The sequence below is a fragment of the Cetorhinus maximus genome, chromosome 7 (assembly GCF_964194155.1).
Source record: "Cetorhinus maximus chromosome 7, sCetMax3.hap1.1, whole genome shotgun sequence".
NCBI classification, from domain to species: domain Eukaryota; kingdom Metazoa; phylum Chordata; class Chondrichthyes; order Lamniformes; family Cetorhinidae; genus Cetorhinus; species Cetorhinus maximus.
In genome coordinates this window covers 51134382-51153483 of record NC_135885.1, presented here as the reverse complement: position 1 = coordinate 51153483, position 19102 = coordinate 51134382, and the positions used below count along the sequence as shown (strand labels likewise).

The 19102-nt window shown below is 41.4% G+C and overlaps 1 protein-coding gene across 2 annotated transcripts in view; it reads right to left on the bottom strand.

Moving 5' to 3' along the window:
• The window catches only part of arhgap20 (Rho GTPase activating protein 20), a 119423-nt gene that overhangs the window by 44707 nt on the left and 55614 nt on the right, over nt 1-19102 (bottom strand). For both annotated transcript variants that reach the window (XM_078545478.1, XM_078545479.1), the window contains 5 exons: nt 16658-16807; nt 15844-15885; nt 8715-8799; nt 6369-6446; nt 4472-4538 (listed from right to left, as the gene is read on the bottom strand). In XM_078545478.1, coding sequence (XP_078401604.1) covers nt 4472-4538; nt 6369-6446; nt 8715-8799; nt 15844-15885; nt 16658-16807 — 422 coding nt within the window. The remainder of the gene's footprint in view (nt 1-4471; nt 4539-6368; nt 6447-8714; nt 8800-15843; nt 15886-16657; nt 16808-19102) is intronic.

Genomic DNA, 19102 nt, shown 5'->3' with positions numbered 1-19102 from the left:
AGTATGCTAGTTAATTGTTAATCAATTGATAATGCAACACTTTCTTAGAAACATACTTACTTAATGGAAATTATTTCAGTGTTGCCAGGCTAATTTTACTCTTAAAATGTCATAATTTTTATTATTTCACCATAATATTATTGTACCTTGAGTTTGAAATTCTGTTTACTTATATAACAAGTATCCCCTAAAGTACACAAATAAATTTATGTATGACTGTAAAAAGATATTCTGGAGATATCAAATGAATATTATTGGTAATATAGAGATAAACAAAATGCCATTCAGGCCCACAATATAAGAGAATTTATTATCTGATATCCAGTTCTTAAGAGTTGTTACAGAATAAAAGACTAGCATCCACCGGACAAAGTGGAAAATTGACCAGGTATATCCCATGCAAAAAAGCAAATCCAATCCGGACAATTACCACCCTATCAATTATCAGCAAGGAGGGTTGTCAACAATGCTATCAAGTGGCATTTGCTCACCAATAACTTTGTCACTGATGTTATGTTTGGGTTCTGCCAGGACCATTTAGCTCTCGACCTCATTACAGTCTTGATCCAAAACCTGGGCAAAAGGGCTGAATACCAGAACTGAGGTGAGAGAAACTGCCCTTGATGTCAAGGCAACATTTGACCAAGTGTGGCATCAAGGAGCTGGCCCAGCAAAATTGAAGTCAATGGGAAACAGGGAAAACTTTCCACTAGTTGGAGTCATACCTAGCAAAAAAGATGGTTGCAGTTGTTGGAGACCAATTATCTCAGCCCAACCACCTTCAGTTACTTCATCAATGACCTTCCCTCCATTATAATGCCAAAAGTGGGAATGTTCGCTGATGATTGCTCAGTGTTCAGTCCCATTCACAACTCCTCAGACACTGAAGCAGCCCATATCCACATGCAACAAGACCTGGACAACATTCAGGCTAGGGCTGATAAGTGGCAAGTAGTATTTGCAACACACAAATGCCAGGCAATGACCATCTCAAACAAGTCTAGTCACCTCCCTTGACATTTGATAACATTAGCATTGTCGAATGCCCCACCATCAACGTCCTGGGGGCCACCATTGAACAGAAAATTTACTGGGGCAGTCAAAAAAATACAGTTACTACAACAGCTGGCTGGGTATCCTATGATAAATAACTCATCTGATGTGGTTGAGGGAGGGGCAGGATTGGCAGCTCAACAGGGGAAGGGGTAAAAGAGGAGGAGGCATTGTTAAGTTAAGGAGTCAGTTACTGCAGTAAGGAGAGATGATATCTTGGAGGGGGCATCGAATAAAGCTTTGTGGGTAGAGATTAGGAATAAAAAAAGGGCAGCCACATTGTTAGGTGTTTATTATAGACCCCCAGATAGTCAGCGGAAAATTGAGGAGCAAATATGTGCACAATTTGCGGAGGTGTGTAAAAACAATAATAGGGTAATTATATTAGGTGATTTCAACTTTCCTAACATTAATTGGGATAGAGTTGAGGGCTTGGATGGAGTGGATTTCTTGAAATGTGTACAGGAGAACTTTTTAGGTCAATATGTAGAGGGTCCAACAAGGGACGGTGCAGTGCTAATTCTGGGGAATGAAGCTGGACAGGTGGCTGGGGTGGTGGTGGGGGAGCATCTTAGTGACAGCAATCACAACATAGTACAGTTTAAGTTTGTTATGGACAAAGAAATAGACAAGTTACAAAAAGATGTTTTGGATTGGGGGAAAGTGGATTTTAGTAAAATAAGGCAGGATCTGGCCAAGGAAGACTGGGAATAGCTACTAGTAGGGAAAATCTATACAGGAGCAGTGGGGGGGGGGCATTTAAAAAGGAAATGAGGAGGGTACAGGCTCAGCATGTTCCCTGTAGGGTGATAAGAAGGAGTAACAAGCCCAGAGAACCATGGATGACCAGAGACATTCAGGTTACAATGAGAAGGAAAAGAGAGGCTTTTAGCAGGTACAAGGGAAGCAAATCAGTGGAGGCATTAGTGGAGTACAGAAGGTGCAGGGTGGAGCTTAAGAAGCAATTAGAAGAGCAAAACGGGCATATGAGAAAGCTCTGGTTGGTAAAAGTAGGGAAAATCCCAAGATATTCTTTAAGTATATCAATGGGAAGAGGATAACCAGGGAAAGAGTAGGGCCCATAAAGGACCAAGGGGGCAATTTATGGTTGGAGCCAGCTGACATCGCTAGAGAGTGTTGAATGAATAGTTCACATCTGTCTTCACCCAACAGAATGAGGATGAAGGTATCAAACTCAGGGAGAGAGACTGCGAGGTTCTTCAGCAACTTGATATAGGGAGTGGCAAGGTATTGGAGGTGTTGGCAGGCTAAAAAGTGGACAAATCTCCAGGTCCGGATGATTTATGTCCCAGACTGCTGAGGGAGGCAAGGGAGGAGATCGCAGGGGCTCTGACCCAAATTTTTAATTCCTCTCTGGCCACGGTGGAGGTGCCAGAGGACTGGAGAACAGCTAATGTGGTTCTACTATTTAAGAAGGGTTGTAGAGGGCCAGTGAGTCTCACGTCAGTGGTAGGGAAACTATTGGAGAAAATTCTGAAGGAGAGAATCTATCTTCACTTGGAGAGGCAAGGTTTGATCAGGGATAGTCAGCATGGCTTTGTCAGAGGGAGGATATGCGTAACAAATTTGATTGAATTTTTGAGGAGGTGACCAGGTGTGTAGATGAGAGTAGTGCAGTTGATGTAGTTTATATGGATTTCAGCAAAGCCTTTGACAAGGTCCCACATGGGAGACTTATAAAGAAGGCAAATGCCATGGGATACAGGATAATTTGATAAGGTGGATTCAAAATTGGCTTAGTTGTAGGAGACAGAGGGTGATGACAGAAGGATGCTTTAGTGACTGGAAGCCAGGGTCCAGTGGCGTACCACAGGGATCTGTGCTGGGTCCCCTATTATTTGCCATTTATATAAACGACATAGATGACTTTGTGGGGGTTAGGATTAGTAAGTTTGCGGATGACACAAAGATTGGCCGGGTGGTTAACGGTGAGGTTGAGTGCCTTGGGCTACAGGAAGATATAGACAGGATGGTCAAGTGGGCAGATAAGTGGCAGATGGAATTTAACCCTGAAAAGTGTGAGGTGATACACTTTGGAAGGAGTAATTTGACAAGGAAGTATTCAATGAACGGCATGACACTAGGAATTTCTGAGGAACAAAGGGACCTTGGCGTGTGTGTCCATAGATCTCTGAAGGCGGAGGGGCATGTTAGTGGAGTGGTGAAAAAGACAGATGGGACACTTGCTTTTATCATTCGAGGCATAGATTACAAAAGCAGGGAGGTCATGTTGGAGTTGTATAGAACCTTGGTGAGGCCACAGCTGGAGTACAGCTCTGGTCGCCACATTATAGGAAGGATGTTATTGCACTGGAAGGGGTGCAGAGGAGATTCACCAGGATGTTGCCTGGGATGAAACATCTAAGTTATGAAGAGAGGTTGGATAAACTTGGGTTGTTTTCGTTGGAGCAGAGCAGACTGAGGGGTGACCTGATCGAGGTGTACAAGATTATGAGGGGTATGGACAGGGTGGATAGGGAGCAGCTGTTCCCCTTAGTTAAAGGGTCAGTCACAAGGGGACATAAGTTCAAGGTGAGAGGCAGGAGGTTTAGGGGGGATGTGAGGAAAAACTTTTTTACCCAGAGGGTGATAACGGCCTGGAATGCACTGCCTGGGAGGGTGGTGAAGGCGGGTTGCCTCACATCCTTTAAAAAGTACCTGGATGAGCACTTGGCCAAGTGCTGGTAAATGGGATTAGGTTGGTAGGTCAGGTGTTTCTCACGTGTCGGTGCAGACTCTTCTGCACTGTGTGATTCTGTGAAAGCCTTTCCACCATAAGATGGCACAGGAGGGTGGTAGAATGCTCTCCACTTGCCAGAAAAGGGCAGCAAGAACAGTCAAGATGCTCAATACAATTCTGGTCAAAACAGCCTGCTTTATTGGCACCCATCCCTCACCTTAAACATTTACTCCCTCCACCACTGGCACACCATGTCTGTACCATATAGCTAACATCTATCAGATACACTGCAGCAACTCACCAAGACTTCTTTGGCAGCACCTCCAAAACCTGTAACTTCTACCACCTAGACTGATGAGGGCAGCAGGCATACTGGAACACCACCACCATGTTTCCCACCAAGCCACATACCATCGTGACTTGGAACTATTCACCGTTCCTTCAGCGTCACTGGGTCAAAATCCTGGAACTCCCTCCATAACAGCATTGTGGATGTACCTACACCACATGGACTGCAATGGTTCAATAAGGCAGCTCACCACCACCTTCTCAAGGGCAATTAGGGATGGGCAATAAATGCTGGCCTAACCAGTGACATGCTGATAATACATTTTTTAAAAAATATTTACAATATAAATGAGTAAAACAATACATTAAATGTTCAGTGTGCCAAAGGACAGAAATAAATGATAATCACTTAAATATTCTGAAACTTACCAATAAGAGGATAGGGGGCATCTTCTTTGCCAGAAATGACCCAAAGTTGATAATCTTTAGGATTACCCTATAAACAAAGTGAAAGCTGCCTTGTGATTACTCCAGGAAAGGTTTTGAGGATGAAGGTCAGTGGAAGGTAAAACAAAGGAACATTAATATTTTCACTCATCGCCATGAGCTTACAATGCAATTTTATAAAAACAGCAACTGACTGGAACAAGTTGACTGGGAACATTTTGTGGTAATTTTGACTTTGGACAATAGTGTTGGATCCGAGATGCATCTCTTCTGATTTTTATTTCCGTTGATGTCAATGGGAATGAAAATAGGGAGAGACATTCAAAAGGAACACCATCCAATATTGCCTACCTTACACTATTGTCCCAAGTTAAAATTAGGCTCCTGTCCTGTACTTACAAAGCTTCAGGAACTCAGTAGAAACATGGAGGCCTCTATCAGTAGTTTTGTCACAGTTGGTTAAATGGGTCATAAAGTTGAAAAATATTTCACTTAGTAAACTAATCCAAACATAGATATGAGTTACACCATGGAGTATCGAAGGTAGTATTATTCCATTTTTTGTACCTTTGGGGCTCAGCTGTTGAAAAGTGAAAGATCATACTGAAGAATTATCAGCAGTGAAGTAACCGTTGTGACTTTATCAAGTTAAAATGAACAGTCGACTAAATGTACAATGAGTATGCTTCACTTTTTTCACTTGTTCATGGGGAATGTGGGCATCGCTAGTTAGGCCAGCACTTATTGCCCATCCCTAATTGCCCTTAAGAAGATGGTGGTGAGCTGCCTTCTTGAACTGTTGCATTCCATGTGTTGTAGGAACACCCACTGTTAGGAAGGGAGCTTTAGCATTTTGACCCAAGGACAGTGAAGGAAAGCGATTATAGTTCCAAGTCAGGATGGTGAGTGGCTTGGAGGGGAGCTTGCATGTAGTGGGGTTCCCATGCATTTGTTGCCCTTGTCTATCTAGGTGACAGAGGTCATGGGTTTGGAAGGTGTTGTCAAAGGAGCCTAGAGGAGTTGCTGCAGTGCATCTTGTGGATGGTACACACTGCTGCCACTGTGCGTCAGTGGAGGAGGTAGTGAATGTTGGTGGTAGTGGATGGGGTGCCAATCAAGCAGGCTGCTTAGTCCTGGACGGTGTCAAGTTTCTTGAGTGATGTGGGAGCTGCACTCATCAAGGCAAGAGGAGAGTATTCCGTCATACTCCTGACTTGTGCCTTGCAGATGTTGGACAGGCTTTGGGCAGTCAGGAGGCGAGTTATTCTCCGCATTATTCCCAGCCTCTGGCCTGCTCTTGTAGCCTTAGTATTTACATGCTGGTCCAGTTCAGGTTCTGGTTAATGGAAATCCCAGGATGTTGATAGTGGGGATTCGGCGATGGTAATGCCATTGAATTTCAAGGGAAGATGGTTAGATTCCCTTTTGTTGGAGATAGCCATTGCATGGCACTTGTGTGGTGTGAATGTTACTTATGATGTTACCCTGTGCTTAAAGGCTTTAGTAATACTATATCTAGTCCAGGTCTAGGGTGACACTTTGCTATAAATTTAGAACATGAGAAATTCTTCGCGTAAAACTATTTGACCATCTGAAATCTCATAAAATAAAATTAGGATATATTTTGATTTACTATTCTTGATTAATGAAGGTTTTGAGATTTAGGGGCATCAGTTATAGAATTGTCATATTGAGTCATATGATTAATCTAAAATAATTGAATCCTGATGTGAATTTGGAGAACTTCTAACAGCTTTGAAAGGTTCCAAAGGGCAAGGTAGCTATAAATAGCTTGAAGAATTAATTAGGCTATAAAGTTGAAAAATATTAAATTCAGTAAACCTAGTCTAAAAATAGATGTAATTTGTTGTCAACTTACTGTGATGCCAGACTGCTGAAGTGTCATGGCAATAATATCATTTGCTGTATCTGTGTTGTTCACAGTCAAGACCTTTGACTGAAAGAAATAGGTGAAAAGAACTTATTAAAAATGCAACTTAAATCTACAGTGATGCCTCCATAAAAGGGCAGTGAACTCTTTAGTCTCACCAGGCTATTTTTGTACATATCTCAGATTGTGTTTTATGTCCCCAGTCAGACTTATATGAGGGCATTTGGTTCTGTATATGAACTTGGCAAAGTTCTGACAGAATGGCCTCTGTGATCTTGTTGTTATAGTCTGTGTCTCACAAAAATATTTTTTACTGACTATTTTTTCAAAGATGTGTGGGGTTGAATTTTACTCCCAAATAGTTTCAGGTGGCTGACCAATAGAATGCACTAGCCAGTAGTCCTGGTGTGTGATCTGATCCATTTTGAGGGCTGGAACTCATCAGCAGCCAGCCAGCAGATCAGTGACCAGAGAGGGAATGCCCTGGAGCAAGTAACTAAAGGCAGGATGGGAGCAGGGAAGGAAAAAGGAGAGGAGCTCCGATCTCTGGAAGCAGGAGGAACCGGTGCAACAGTAGCCCAAGCCAATTCTACAACCCCACAAAAAGAGAAAGGAAATTATCTTAGAGATGTTCTTCAGCTGGGCTGAGCTGTCAGCTAATGCTGATTGAAGGGACACAATCTCAACATAACCCCCAATAAAAAAAAAGGGAATTTTTATAGTTTTCTTTTATTATTAGAAAATTATTAATAAGCCTATACTAGGCACAGTGCCCTGGAAAGCAGCTCAGACAGTGAGATTAATTATTCCCTGGAATATTTAAAATTCTGCATCACTGGGCTCCCTATCTAGATTACTGTAGGCTCTGAACTGGTAGGTGAAACTCTAATTGTAACTGGTAGGCTTTGATCTCTTTCTTGTGGCAACCTTCTCCTATTCATGCAACATCTGTGATACTCGAGTAAATATGAAAGTAATGGCCTTCTTTTGTTCTATAATTGTTACATTGCGTATATGGATGCTGTTGAATGTTAAGTAAACAGGACAGAGAAACATCACATTGAAACTTGATTTTCTCCGCTTCCCTATGAAGGAAATCTCTGGTACTGTGGGTTGCAAATAAAAAGCTTACCAAAAAAAAATCAAAGTCCAGCACATCTTATGATTTGTCCCTTGGGATTGATTTTGCTCATCTTTCCAAACCAGTGCACGCTTTAAAAATGCGAGCTAACATTGAAACGTTTGCCAAAATACATCAAAGAATATTTCACTACTGCGATGTACTTATATGGAAGCTTGAGGTTTAACAGGATAGTGCACGTTACACACATCAGCCATACAGCTCATTCAGTACATGAACTTTACAACTATCAGAAATAAAAGACAAAAGACAATAATTTTACAATGTGATATTTTCCTCCACATATCGGAGAGCAGCTACACACTTTAACCCTTAGAAGTTACACTGACTTTTAGACATCATATGAATTTATTTAAGATTAAAACTGAGATATTAATAAAGAAATGCCATTTAATCAGTTGCTTCCATCCCATTCCTCTTTAAACATAGGATTATTGCTTACATAGGATTCGAAAATAAATTGGTCAACTGTGGAATGCTGAATGCCAATTCAGACCTTTACATGGTTCACATCGATTAGCTCCAAAAGCTCACGTGTATGGAAGCAGGTTAGTGCTCCTTTTGCTTTCCTCTTTTTATGCTTTTGGCAAGAACAACTGTTCACAAACCTACTCAGTGAAAATTACTTTTTTAAAGGATTACATGCAAGATATTAACTTCAGAAGTTAAATCAGAGGACAGATTGGCAAATTCACTAGGTAGCAAGTGAATTGCAATATCTTCATCTGGTATATCTAGGCAAGGTTGTCAGGAGCAGGCACAGTGTTTAGGTGAGAGTCAGTCACTTTGCCTCCCTGGATTTGGCTGATGTGATTAGGCTGAACAAGCTGCTGGCAAGGCCTGCAAGAATTCTGATTGTTGACTCTTCAACAATAAGGAAATGAACCAAAAAGATGTGCTTCTTCTGCTTTCTTTCATTTTAAGAAGTTTGTCCAATTGTTTTGTCAATAACTCAAGACTTCAACACCATTTGCTAATGTTTGAAAAGAGCACAAGTGAAGTTAAGATGATCAAATGGTGCAATGAATGAAAGGAAGAGAATTCCAAGCTGTACCGAACTTAATTAGGCTTATTTCACCAACATAAGACTAAATAACTTGTTTAATTCAGGAAATGTGGAAGATGACATGAGAAGTTGCTGAAGCTAAGCATGTTAGACTGCAGATTGATTCTATTATTGTTAAGTTACTTACATATACACAGCTTCTAACATTTCTAATAATGATCTTCAAAGGAATACTTTTAGGATGCTCTTTTTCTTTCTCTTCTTTAATGCATCTGAAAGTAACAGAGTGGGGGAGGGAGAGACACAGGTAACGTTTAAGAAATTGGTATTGAGATAATGCAGCAATCATATTTCTCATTTGAATGATTTTATACAGGTAATTGAGTTAAAACAACAGCAACATATTTTACAAAATTAATGAAAGCTCATTTGAAAGTAAAGGAATTTGTAATTGTGAGGCATAGCTGTAGAACTCCATAATATACTTTTATTGCAGGAAGATTTATCAAAACAATGAATTAAAAAAAAAATCACAAAAATAGTCTTAGTATATAAACAGCTCAACTTCTCCTTAGCTCCCATATCCAACTTCCTGTGTGTGTGGGTCCAATATTGTCATGGTAAATGAGCCTCTATAATGTTTCATTATTTTTGAAGTGACAGACAGGCCTGATTTTAATTGCACCTCACCTAGCAGAAATTGAACACTGGTGGGGCGGATGGGGGGCTGCGGTTGGTGGGAGTAGTTAAAATAACAGGAGTTACTGACTCTAACGAATCCTACTTCCTGCCCGCCATGTTCCACACTGCTGGAAGGAAGTGGGATCCTGTTATAAGTGCAGATCGAACCCGATGATTGGGGTACAGTAGTATAGTGATTATGTGACTGGAGGACTAATGATCCAGGTCAACTGCCATCATGGCAGCAGGGGAATTTAAATTCAGTTAATTTAATAAATCCGGAATTTAAAATGAAACTCAATCGTATTGACCATCCAACTACCAGATTGTCCCAAAAACCCATCTGATTCACAAATGTCCTTTAGGGGAGGAAATCTGCTATCTTTACCCAGTCTGGCCTAGACCCACAGCAATAGGACTGTCTTCAACAGTCCTCTGAAATTATCTTTTTTTAAATTTATTTATGGGATGTGGGCTTCGCTGGCTATGTTAGCATTTATTGCCCATCCCTAATTGCCTTTGAGAAGGTGGTGGTGAACTGCCTTCTTGAACCACTGCAGTCCCTGTGGTGTAGGTACACCCACAAGTGCTGTTAGGGAGGGAGTTCCAGGATTTTGACCCAGCAACAGTGAAGGAATGGTAATATATTTCCAAGTCAGGATGGTAAGTGGCTTGGTGGGGAACTTACAGGTTGTGGTGTTCCCATGTGTTTGCTGCCCTTGTCCTTCTAGATGGTAGCAATTGTGTGTTTGGAAGGTTCTGCCTGAGGAGCCTTGCTGAGTTCCTGCAGTGCATCTTGTAGATGGTACACAACGCTGCCACTGTGCATTGGTGGTGGAGGGAGTGAATGTTTGTGGAAGGGTTGTCAATCAAGTGGGCTGTTTTGTCCTGGTTGGTGTCAAGCTTCTTGAGTGTTGTTGGAGCTGCACTCATCCAGGCAAGTGGAGAGTATTCCACCACACTCCTGACTTGTGCTTTGTAGATGGTGGAAATGCTTTGGGGAGTCAGGAGGTCAGTTACTTACCACAGGATTCCTAGCCTCTGACCTGCTCTTGTAGCCATAGTATTTATATTGCTAGTCCAGTTCAGTTTATGGTCAATGGTAACCCCCAGGATGTTGATAGTGTGGGTTTCAGCGATGATAATGCTATTGAATGTCAGGGGCAATAGTTAGATTCTCTCTTGTTGGAGATGGTCATTGCCTAGCACTTGTGTGTCGCAAATGTTACTTGCCACTTGTCAGCCCAAGCCTGGAAATTGACCAGGTCTTGCTGGATTTGGACATGGACTGCTTCAGTATCTGAGTCGTTGCAAATGGTGCTGAACATTGTGCAATCATCAGCGAACATCCCCACTTCTGACCTTATGATGGGAGGAAGGTCATTCATGAAGCAGCTGAAGATGTTGGGCCTGCTCCACTGATGGATGTTATGTAGCTTGGCAATCTTTCTTAGAATACTTTAAGGAATTACAGCTCTCTACTTTCATATAACTGACCCTAATTAGGTTTTCTGTATTATATCAGGTGAAACTATATCTGATTGTTGTTGACTTCCTTATTATTTATTTTTGGGGGAGGTTGAGGAAGGTTCTTTCTTTTCTCTTCTTCCTCCTACTTCTCTTTTCCTTTCTTTCTCTTCCAAATGTAAGTGTATTGAATGAGCTATTGCTGCACTGTAAGCTTTTTTCATGTATGGTTACCCATTATGACTATTGCTAACAACTTTTTAACTAAAGAATTAAAAAGGGGAAAAAAAAGATGGTTGGGCCTAGGACACTACCCTGAGGAACTCCTGCAGTGATGTCCCAGAACTAAGATGATTGACCTCCAACAACCACAACCATCTTCCTTTGTGTTAGGTATGACTCCAACTAGCAGAGAATTTTCCCTCGATTCTCATTGACTCCAGTTTTGCTAAGGCTCCTTGATGCCACACTCAGTCAAATGTGGCTTGATATCATCAAGGGCAGCCACACTCACCTCTGGAGTTCAGCTCTTTTGTCCATGTTTGAACCAAGGCTGTAATGAAGTCATTCAGTTGTATTTAAGAAGGTGGCTCAGCATCACTTTCTCAAGGACAATTAGAGGCAGACAATAAGTGCTGGGATTGCTATTAATGCCAACATCCCAGTGAATGAATAAAAACAAACATTAGCAGGACCTGATCTGCAATATAACCTGAGGTCTGAGCAGGTGATGGGGGTGGGTGGACAGTGTCATCTTTCCTATCAGCCAAAACCTGCTGGGAGCCAGATCTTGGGTCATAAAAGGCCTAGAAGGTTGAGTGTAAATTTAACTTTCAGAGCAGATGGGGAAAGAGTGCTTGGTTTTCCCTTGCTAACTGGTCTCCCTGATTGTAGAAAGATGCCCCACCCACCTCCAATCCTGGCACTGGCCTCTTAGCCTCACCCTTCCTCCCAATCTCTGAAATGCTCCCTCCCTTCCCAATTATGGCCCAGAATTTTCCTGGCCATTAACTGCTGGCCACTACACCCACAGATCCCCGGCTGCAGCCTCCTGCACATTTGTGTTCATGCCCACCTGCCAGGCTGTCAGCTGTCAGGCAGGAATCTGCAGGAGGTAAAGGCAAGAAGTCACTTGTGGGAGTGATGTACAGCCCCCTAATTGCAACTACACGTGTAGGGCAGAGTATAAAAGAAGAGCTAATGGGAGTTTACCAGAAAGGTATAGCAATAACCATGGGGGATTTTAATCTACATATAGATTGGAAAAATCAGATGGGCAAAGGTAGCGTAGATGAAGAGTTCATAGAATGTTTTTGGGATAGCTGCTTAGAACAGCACATTCTGGAGCCAACTGGACAGCAGACTATACTATTGAGCAATGAGATAGGATTAATTGATAACCTCATAGCAAAGGTAGCAGCAATCATAATATGATTGAATTTTACATTTATTTTGAGGGATAAATGAATGCAACCAAACCTAGTATTTTAAACTTAACTAAGGGCAATTATGAGGGCATGAAAGCAGAGCTAGCTAAAGTGAACTGGCAAATGAGGTTAAGGGTTAGGTCAATAGAGGTTCAATGGCAGACATTTAAAGGGATATTTCAGAATACACAGAATAGATACATTGCAATGAGAAAGAAAAATTCCAAAGGGAGGGCCCACCATCCATGGTTAACAAAAAAAGTTAAAGACAATATCAAATTTAAAGAAAAAGCAAAACAAAAACAGAATTACCTGGAAAAACTCAACAGGTCTGGCAGCATCGGTGGAGAAGAATAAAGTTGATGTTTCGAGTCCTCATGACCCTTCAACAGAACTGAGTTAAATTAGGAGAGGGGTGAAATATAAGCTGGTTTAAGATGGGGTGGGGGGGTGGTATATTTCACCCCTCTCCTAATTTTACTCAGTTCTGTTGAAGGGTCATTAGGACTCGAAACGTCAACTTTATTCTTCTCCGCCGATGCTGCCAGACCTGCTGAGTTTTTCCAGGTAATTCTGTTTTTGTTTTGGATTTCCAGCATCCACAGTTTTTTGTTTTTATATTTATTAAAGATAAAGCATACAGTTACACAAGGATGGGTAGCAGGTCAGAAGATTGGAAAGAGTATAAAGAACACCAAAGAATCACAAAAGAATTAATAAAGAGGGGAAAAATAGATTATGAGAGAAAACTAGCTAGTAATATCAGGATGAATAATAAGAGTTTCTATAGATATTTGAATAAGAAAAGAGTTAACAAAATGAGCATGGTCCTATAGAAAGTGCATCTGGGGAATTGATAATGGAAAGTAGGGAGATGGTGGATGAATTAAACAGGTATTTTGCTTAGGTCTTCACTATAGAGGACACAAATAACATCCTGGAAATAGCTGTAAATCAGGAAATGGAAGGGAGGGAGGAACTCTGGAAAATTACAATCACCAGGGAAGTGGTATTAAGCAAATCGTTGGGGCTGCGGGCTGACAAATCCCCAGATCCGGATGGACTTCACCCTAAGGACTTGAAAAAAGTGGCTAATGAGATAGTTGATGCATTGGTTTTAATTTTCCAAAATTCCCTAGATTCGGGGAACGTTCCATTAGATTGGAAAATAGCAAATGTAACTCCTTTATTCAAAAAGGGAGGGAGACAGAACGCAAGAGCTACAGGCCAGTTAGCCTGACATCTATCATAGGGAAAATGTTAGAAGCTATTATTAAAAAAAAACAAGGCAATCAGGCAGAGTCAACATGGTTTTGTAAAAGGGAAATCAAGTTTAACCAATTTATTGGAGTTCTTTGAAGGAGTTACATGTGCTGTGGATGTACTGTACTTAGATTTCCAGAAGGCATTTGATAAAGTGTCACATCAAAGGTTATTGCAGAAAATAAAAACTCATGGTGTACAGTGTAACATATTAGCATAGATAGAAGATTGGCTCGCTAACAGGAAGCGGAGAGTAGGCATAAATGGGTCTTTTTCTGGTTGGCAGTGTGACCAATGGTGTGCCACAGGGATCAGTGCTGGGACCTCAACTTTTTACAATTTATTTAAATGACTTGGATAAAGGGATCGAAGGAATGATTGCTAAATTTGCTGATGACACAAAGATAGGTAGGAAAGTAAATTGTGAAGAGGACGTAAGGAGGCTACAAAGTGACATAGATAGGTTAAGTGAGTGGGCAAAGATCTGGCAAATGGAGCATAATGTGGGCAAATGTGAAATCGTTCATTTTGGCAGGAAGAATAAAAAAGCTTATTATCTAAATGGTGAGAGATTGCAGAACTCAGATTCAGAGGGATCTGGGTGTCCTAGTACATGAGTCGCAAAAGGTTAGTATACAGGTAACTAGGAAAGCTAATAGAATGTTATAATTTATTGCGAGGGGAATGGATTACAAAAGTAGGGAGGTTCAGTTGTACAGGGTATTGGTGAGATCACATCTGGAGTATTATGTACAGTACTGGTCTCCTTATTTAAAAAAGATGTAAATGCGTTAGCATTTCAGAGAAGGTTTACTAGACTAATACCAGGAATGGGCGGCTTGTCTTATGAGGAAAGGCTGGAAGGTTAGGCTTGTATCCAATGGAATTTAGGAGAGTAAGAGGCAACTTAATTGAAACCTTTAAGATCCTGAGGGATCTTGACAGGGTGGATGTGGAGAGGATGTTTCCTCTTGTAGAGAATCTAGAACTAGGGGTCACTGTTTAAAAATAAGGGGTCGCTCATTTAAGACAGAGATAAGGAGAAATTTTTTCTCAGAGAGTTGAGAGTCTTTGGAACTCTACTTCTACCACCATTGAGGAAGAGAGTCTTTGAATATTTTTAAGGCAGAACTAGATATATTCTTGATTAATAAGGGGGTGAAAGGTTATCAGGGGTAGGCAGAAATGTGGGGTTGAGGTTACTTCAGATCAGCCATGATCTTATTGAATGGTGGACTAGGCTAGACGGGCCAAGTGGCCTACCCCTGCTCCTAATTCGTATGTTCTTGTGTTCATATGTTCGTATATAGGAGGTTATTTAAGGACCTGTCATCACAATCAGCAGAGCTGTCCCTGGCCTTGCCAGCTTACCTCCTTCAATTTCGCTGCCCACACCTTCCCATTAATATCAGGATGAAACTACACCAAACAGAAAAGCAAATTGAAAAAAAAACACAAGGAATGAATGATGTATAAATTTCAATTTATTTTCAATCTTCCTCCCTCTCTGAACTTGGATCATCTGTTCTGTGGTGACTCATGCACTGTGAGCTAGTTGGAATGTGGATCGATTACCTTCTGATTTCATGTGGCTCCCTCAGGAAAGGTGCCTGTACCCAATGGACTTTAGTTGAATGAGAGGTGAACTTATTGAAACATATAAAATCTTGATGGGACTCAGCATGGCGAATTTTCTCGTGGACCAGAAGGGGAAGGAGTGCTTGGTTTTCCCTTGCTAACTTATCTCCCCTGATCATAGAAAGATGCCCTACCAATCCTGTCACTGACCACTTAGCCTCCCCCTTCTAATCTCAGAAATGCTCCTTCTCTTCCCAATCATGGCCTTGAGTTATCCTGACCATTAACTGCTGGTCACTACAATCACAGATCCCCAGTGTGGCCTCCCGCCACTTGTTTGTGTTCATGCCCACTGGCTGGGCTGTCAATCTGATCAGGCGGAAATCTGCAGGAGGATGCTTCCACTTATGGGCGAGACTGGAACCAGGGAACACAGGTTACAAATAAGAGGTCTCCCATTTAGGATGGAGATGAGGAGAAATTTTCTGAGGGTCATTAGCCTGTGGAATTCACTTCTTCAGAGAGCTGTGGAGGCTGGGTCATTGAATATATTCAAGGCTGAGTTAGACAGATTCTTGATTGGCAAGGGAGTCAAGTGTTATGGGCGCAGACAGGAAAGTTGGAAGGATCTGCCGTGATCATATCAAATGGCAGAACAGGTTCAAGGGGCCAAATGGTCTACTCCGAATTCAAATGTTTGTATGCACGTGCCATGGTTCCCATGACACCTTCTAGGTTGACCACAACCATGCAGTGGATAGAACCCAGTGGAAACAGCTTGAAATGAATTCACTAGCTTCCCTGTAAACAATTTCTTTTTTGCAGTTTTATCTTTTTTGCTTTAAAGCCTTACAATAATGTCAGATTGCTGGTTTCCCAAAATGTTACAGGGTTTTGTACCTGTGGAGGCAGGACAGCCATTTCTCTCTCTGTTCTGGTGAGCTGTAACAAAAAAAAAAATCCATTAAATTTCAAAAATAGCACCAAGCCTTCTTAGTGTAAACACGATTCACAACAAAGGAGTTTCCTCATATTAAACTACACGATCTAGATGTCACATCAATGTCTAAAAGACAGGATAATGTCTTCTTGGAATACACTGTTTAGTTTAATTAAATATAGACAGAAAAGGATTTTATTTTTTGCCTCCCTTAGAACTTTTTATATTAGTTTCTGGCAGTTCTACAATCAGCTAAACAGACAACGGCAGCACGATATAAAGCAATCTTTCAAGGATTTGTTTACATTGGTCCTTTTGCCCTGTCCAATGTGAGTAAGCATGGCATAAATTTCAAGTTCTGCCTCACGTCATTGAACAAATACAGCCCCTGGTTTGCTTTCTGTCTTTGAAATACGGCATCCTTAACTGACCTGTATTTGCCCCTTTCAAAACTTGCTCAGCTTATTATATCTGATTATTAATTTGAAGCTCGTTGATGGATATGTTCATTAATTCCACATTTAGATTATACCTATGATAGCTTCAATTAAAATGCTGCCTGGAAATGACCTAGTTTACATCACACCTATACCATGATCACAGATACGAAAGGCTAGTTCTTGGCACTTGCAGAACTACGATCCTAATAAAATTAAGTACTGATCTACACAAAATAAGATTGCTAATTATGTTTAACCAAATCAAAAAATGTCCATTGAGCAGATTGCCATTGTTCTGATCCAATCAGCTTGGATCCTAGAACTATATCCCTACCTGAAAGTAGCCACACAATTAGTCGTGGGCCAACCCATCACAAAGGAAAGTTCTGGACTCGTGCTCCCTTCACACACTTCATCCATGCAGGTCGCCATCCATACCTGGCAAATTTTGACACGTTTCTTCAGCTTGAATTGAGATGCAGATCTGAAAATGTAACCAATATATTGTAGGAGTTATTTTAAACCATCCTATCACTCATTCACCCTTATAACATCCTTTTCTGTGTGCCACAGGCCATCAACAATGTAGTGTCTTAACTCTCCCTCTTCAGTACATTAAAGCAAGGTGTGACTTTCCTTTTACTATTTGCTGAGCTCACTGGTCAATCAGCTTCTTTCCAAGTTTTCTCAGTGTCACACTCACTTTTCCTTCTACTGAGTTAAAATGGAAGTTTCTGGTGAGAGAGTCTGGATTTTGTCAATTTACTGACAAGACCTAATCATAATATTCGTTGTTTAAATAGCATATCTGAATTAAAGGCGTGTCTATTTTTCTTAGTATTCTATGTTGACCTTTCCCTGCAAATCAATGTTTAGAATTCCATGCAGGCTCCTGTTATTTTTTGTGAATTGAGTTCTACTGGGATGATAGAAGTTCTACAGCTGGTGCCAAGAGTGGGACATGAGGGGATGATTCCTGTTGGCCGTCACTGGAACTCAGGGCATATTCCCGTGGGCGGCCAATTAAGTGGCCACTGCCGTTGCCGTTCCTTTTAAAGGGAGTAGCCCAATCCCAGGAGTTGCCTGCTAAATCTCAGGGCTAGCAGCTCCTTTGAAGAAGGCTATGCAGGACTGGGGATTGCCAGGGCCAGGGAGGCAAGCCATAGTGGCTGGGGGAGTGGGGTGGCGTGGGTGCTAGGGGAGGAGGCGACGTTAAGTACCAATGGTGCTGTTGCTACAGGGTGGCTGTTGCTGCCAGGGCATGGAGTGCCCAACAGAGAGGGCCCCTCCCATAGCCCACTAGGTTTCACTGTGCAGTTTGTCCACATGACAGTGTGCACAATAACATGGGCATAATGCTCAGAGGCAGGGAGTGGCCTTTTCCACATCTGGCAAAATGGCATGGCTGTGGGAAGACATTGGGGATGGTGGTGGTTGGGGGGGGTGGGGGGGGGGGGGGGGGGGGCATAGAGCTGGTAACATTCTGGTCTGTACTTTAGTTATTTTTCTGTGCATAGTAAAAGATATGGACTGCCGAACCCCTTACAGGGAATTTAGTCCTTGAACTCTGCTTGGCATTTTCATTATCTTATCAGTACGTGGTCCAGTTTTGTACCATTTTGGGAAGGGCTGTATAAGAAAACACACCTGTTTCACAGAAGCAAAAGAGAATTGTTAAAGGATTAATAAAGTTTGAACTGTATCAGAAATTACATCCAGCATTAAAAGGTGTTTTCTAAATACAGAAGTTAACAAAAATTTCCTTATCAAAGTGAGCTAACTGTCATAAGTCTAGCCATATTTAAATGGTAAATGAATAGTTTAATCTGTGTCCAGGAGTTTAAAGACAAACACACAACAAGAAATGTTGCAATTTTCTTCCCCCTCACAGAGACAGTTACATGGGTATGTTTTACCACAGGTTCATCTCAGGTTGCTGGCACCCGTGTTGTTTATGTCCTTTCCATAGAAGCTCCTTTTATCCTCTATTACTTTTGTGAAATCTCTAGAAAACATTACAACTGAACTCTGCTATAGTTCATAATCCACTCAAACTCCAGGTTTGATCCTTATTTTGGGCTAAGCTAGCTAATCTTCACTAGGAAGATGTTGGAGTCAGTGCCAGAGGAAACACAATTCCCACTTCGGATCGTGATTCAATGACCCTGCTGGAAAGTAAAAGTTGATGTCAAGTGAGGTCAGGGCCAGTTCCCATGTTCCTGTGGTTCCAAGGCATGCTGGCGCCGAGTGTTTGGCCACACACATAGAATGACCGCTCAAAGTAGAGTGTCAAAGATTTGCTGGCACACATAGGATGGTAGCCCTGCAAAGTTAACCAGTCAATAGCAATACTTTCTAGATTTCTGATGAAAGATCATTGACCTGAAACATTAATCCTGTTTCTCTCTCTCTCCACAGATACTACCAAACCTGTTAGTATTTGCAACATTTTCTGCTTTTATTTCAGAGTTCAAGCTATCACAGTATTGTGCTTTTATTTATGGGTAACTAGCTTGACGAGTTGAGGAAAGGAACTGGGGAGGAAAAAATCAAATGCTGTTGTGACCATGCCACTACACTTTATTTAGTCAGTTTACATTAACAATTAATTTTCCTTTAATATTCCATAGCAAACAATTTATTGATTAAATCAACTTTGAAATGATATATAAATGATGTATAATTTACTGATTCAAACTTGAAAATATTTTCCCAACAGCTAAGCTTATATTTGGTAGACTGTCTGGCATGATTTGCTGCAACATTGCCCCAGTGCATA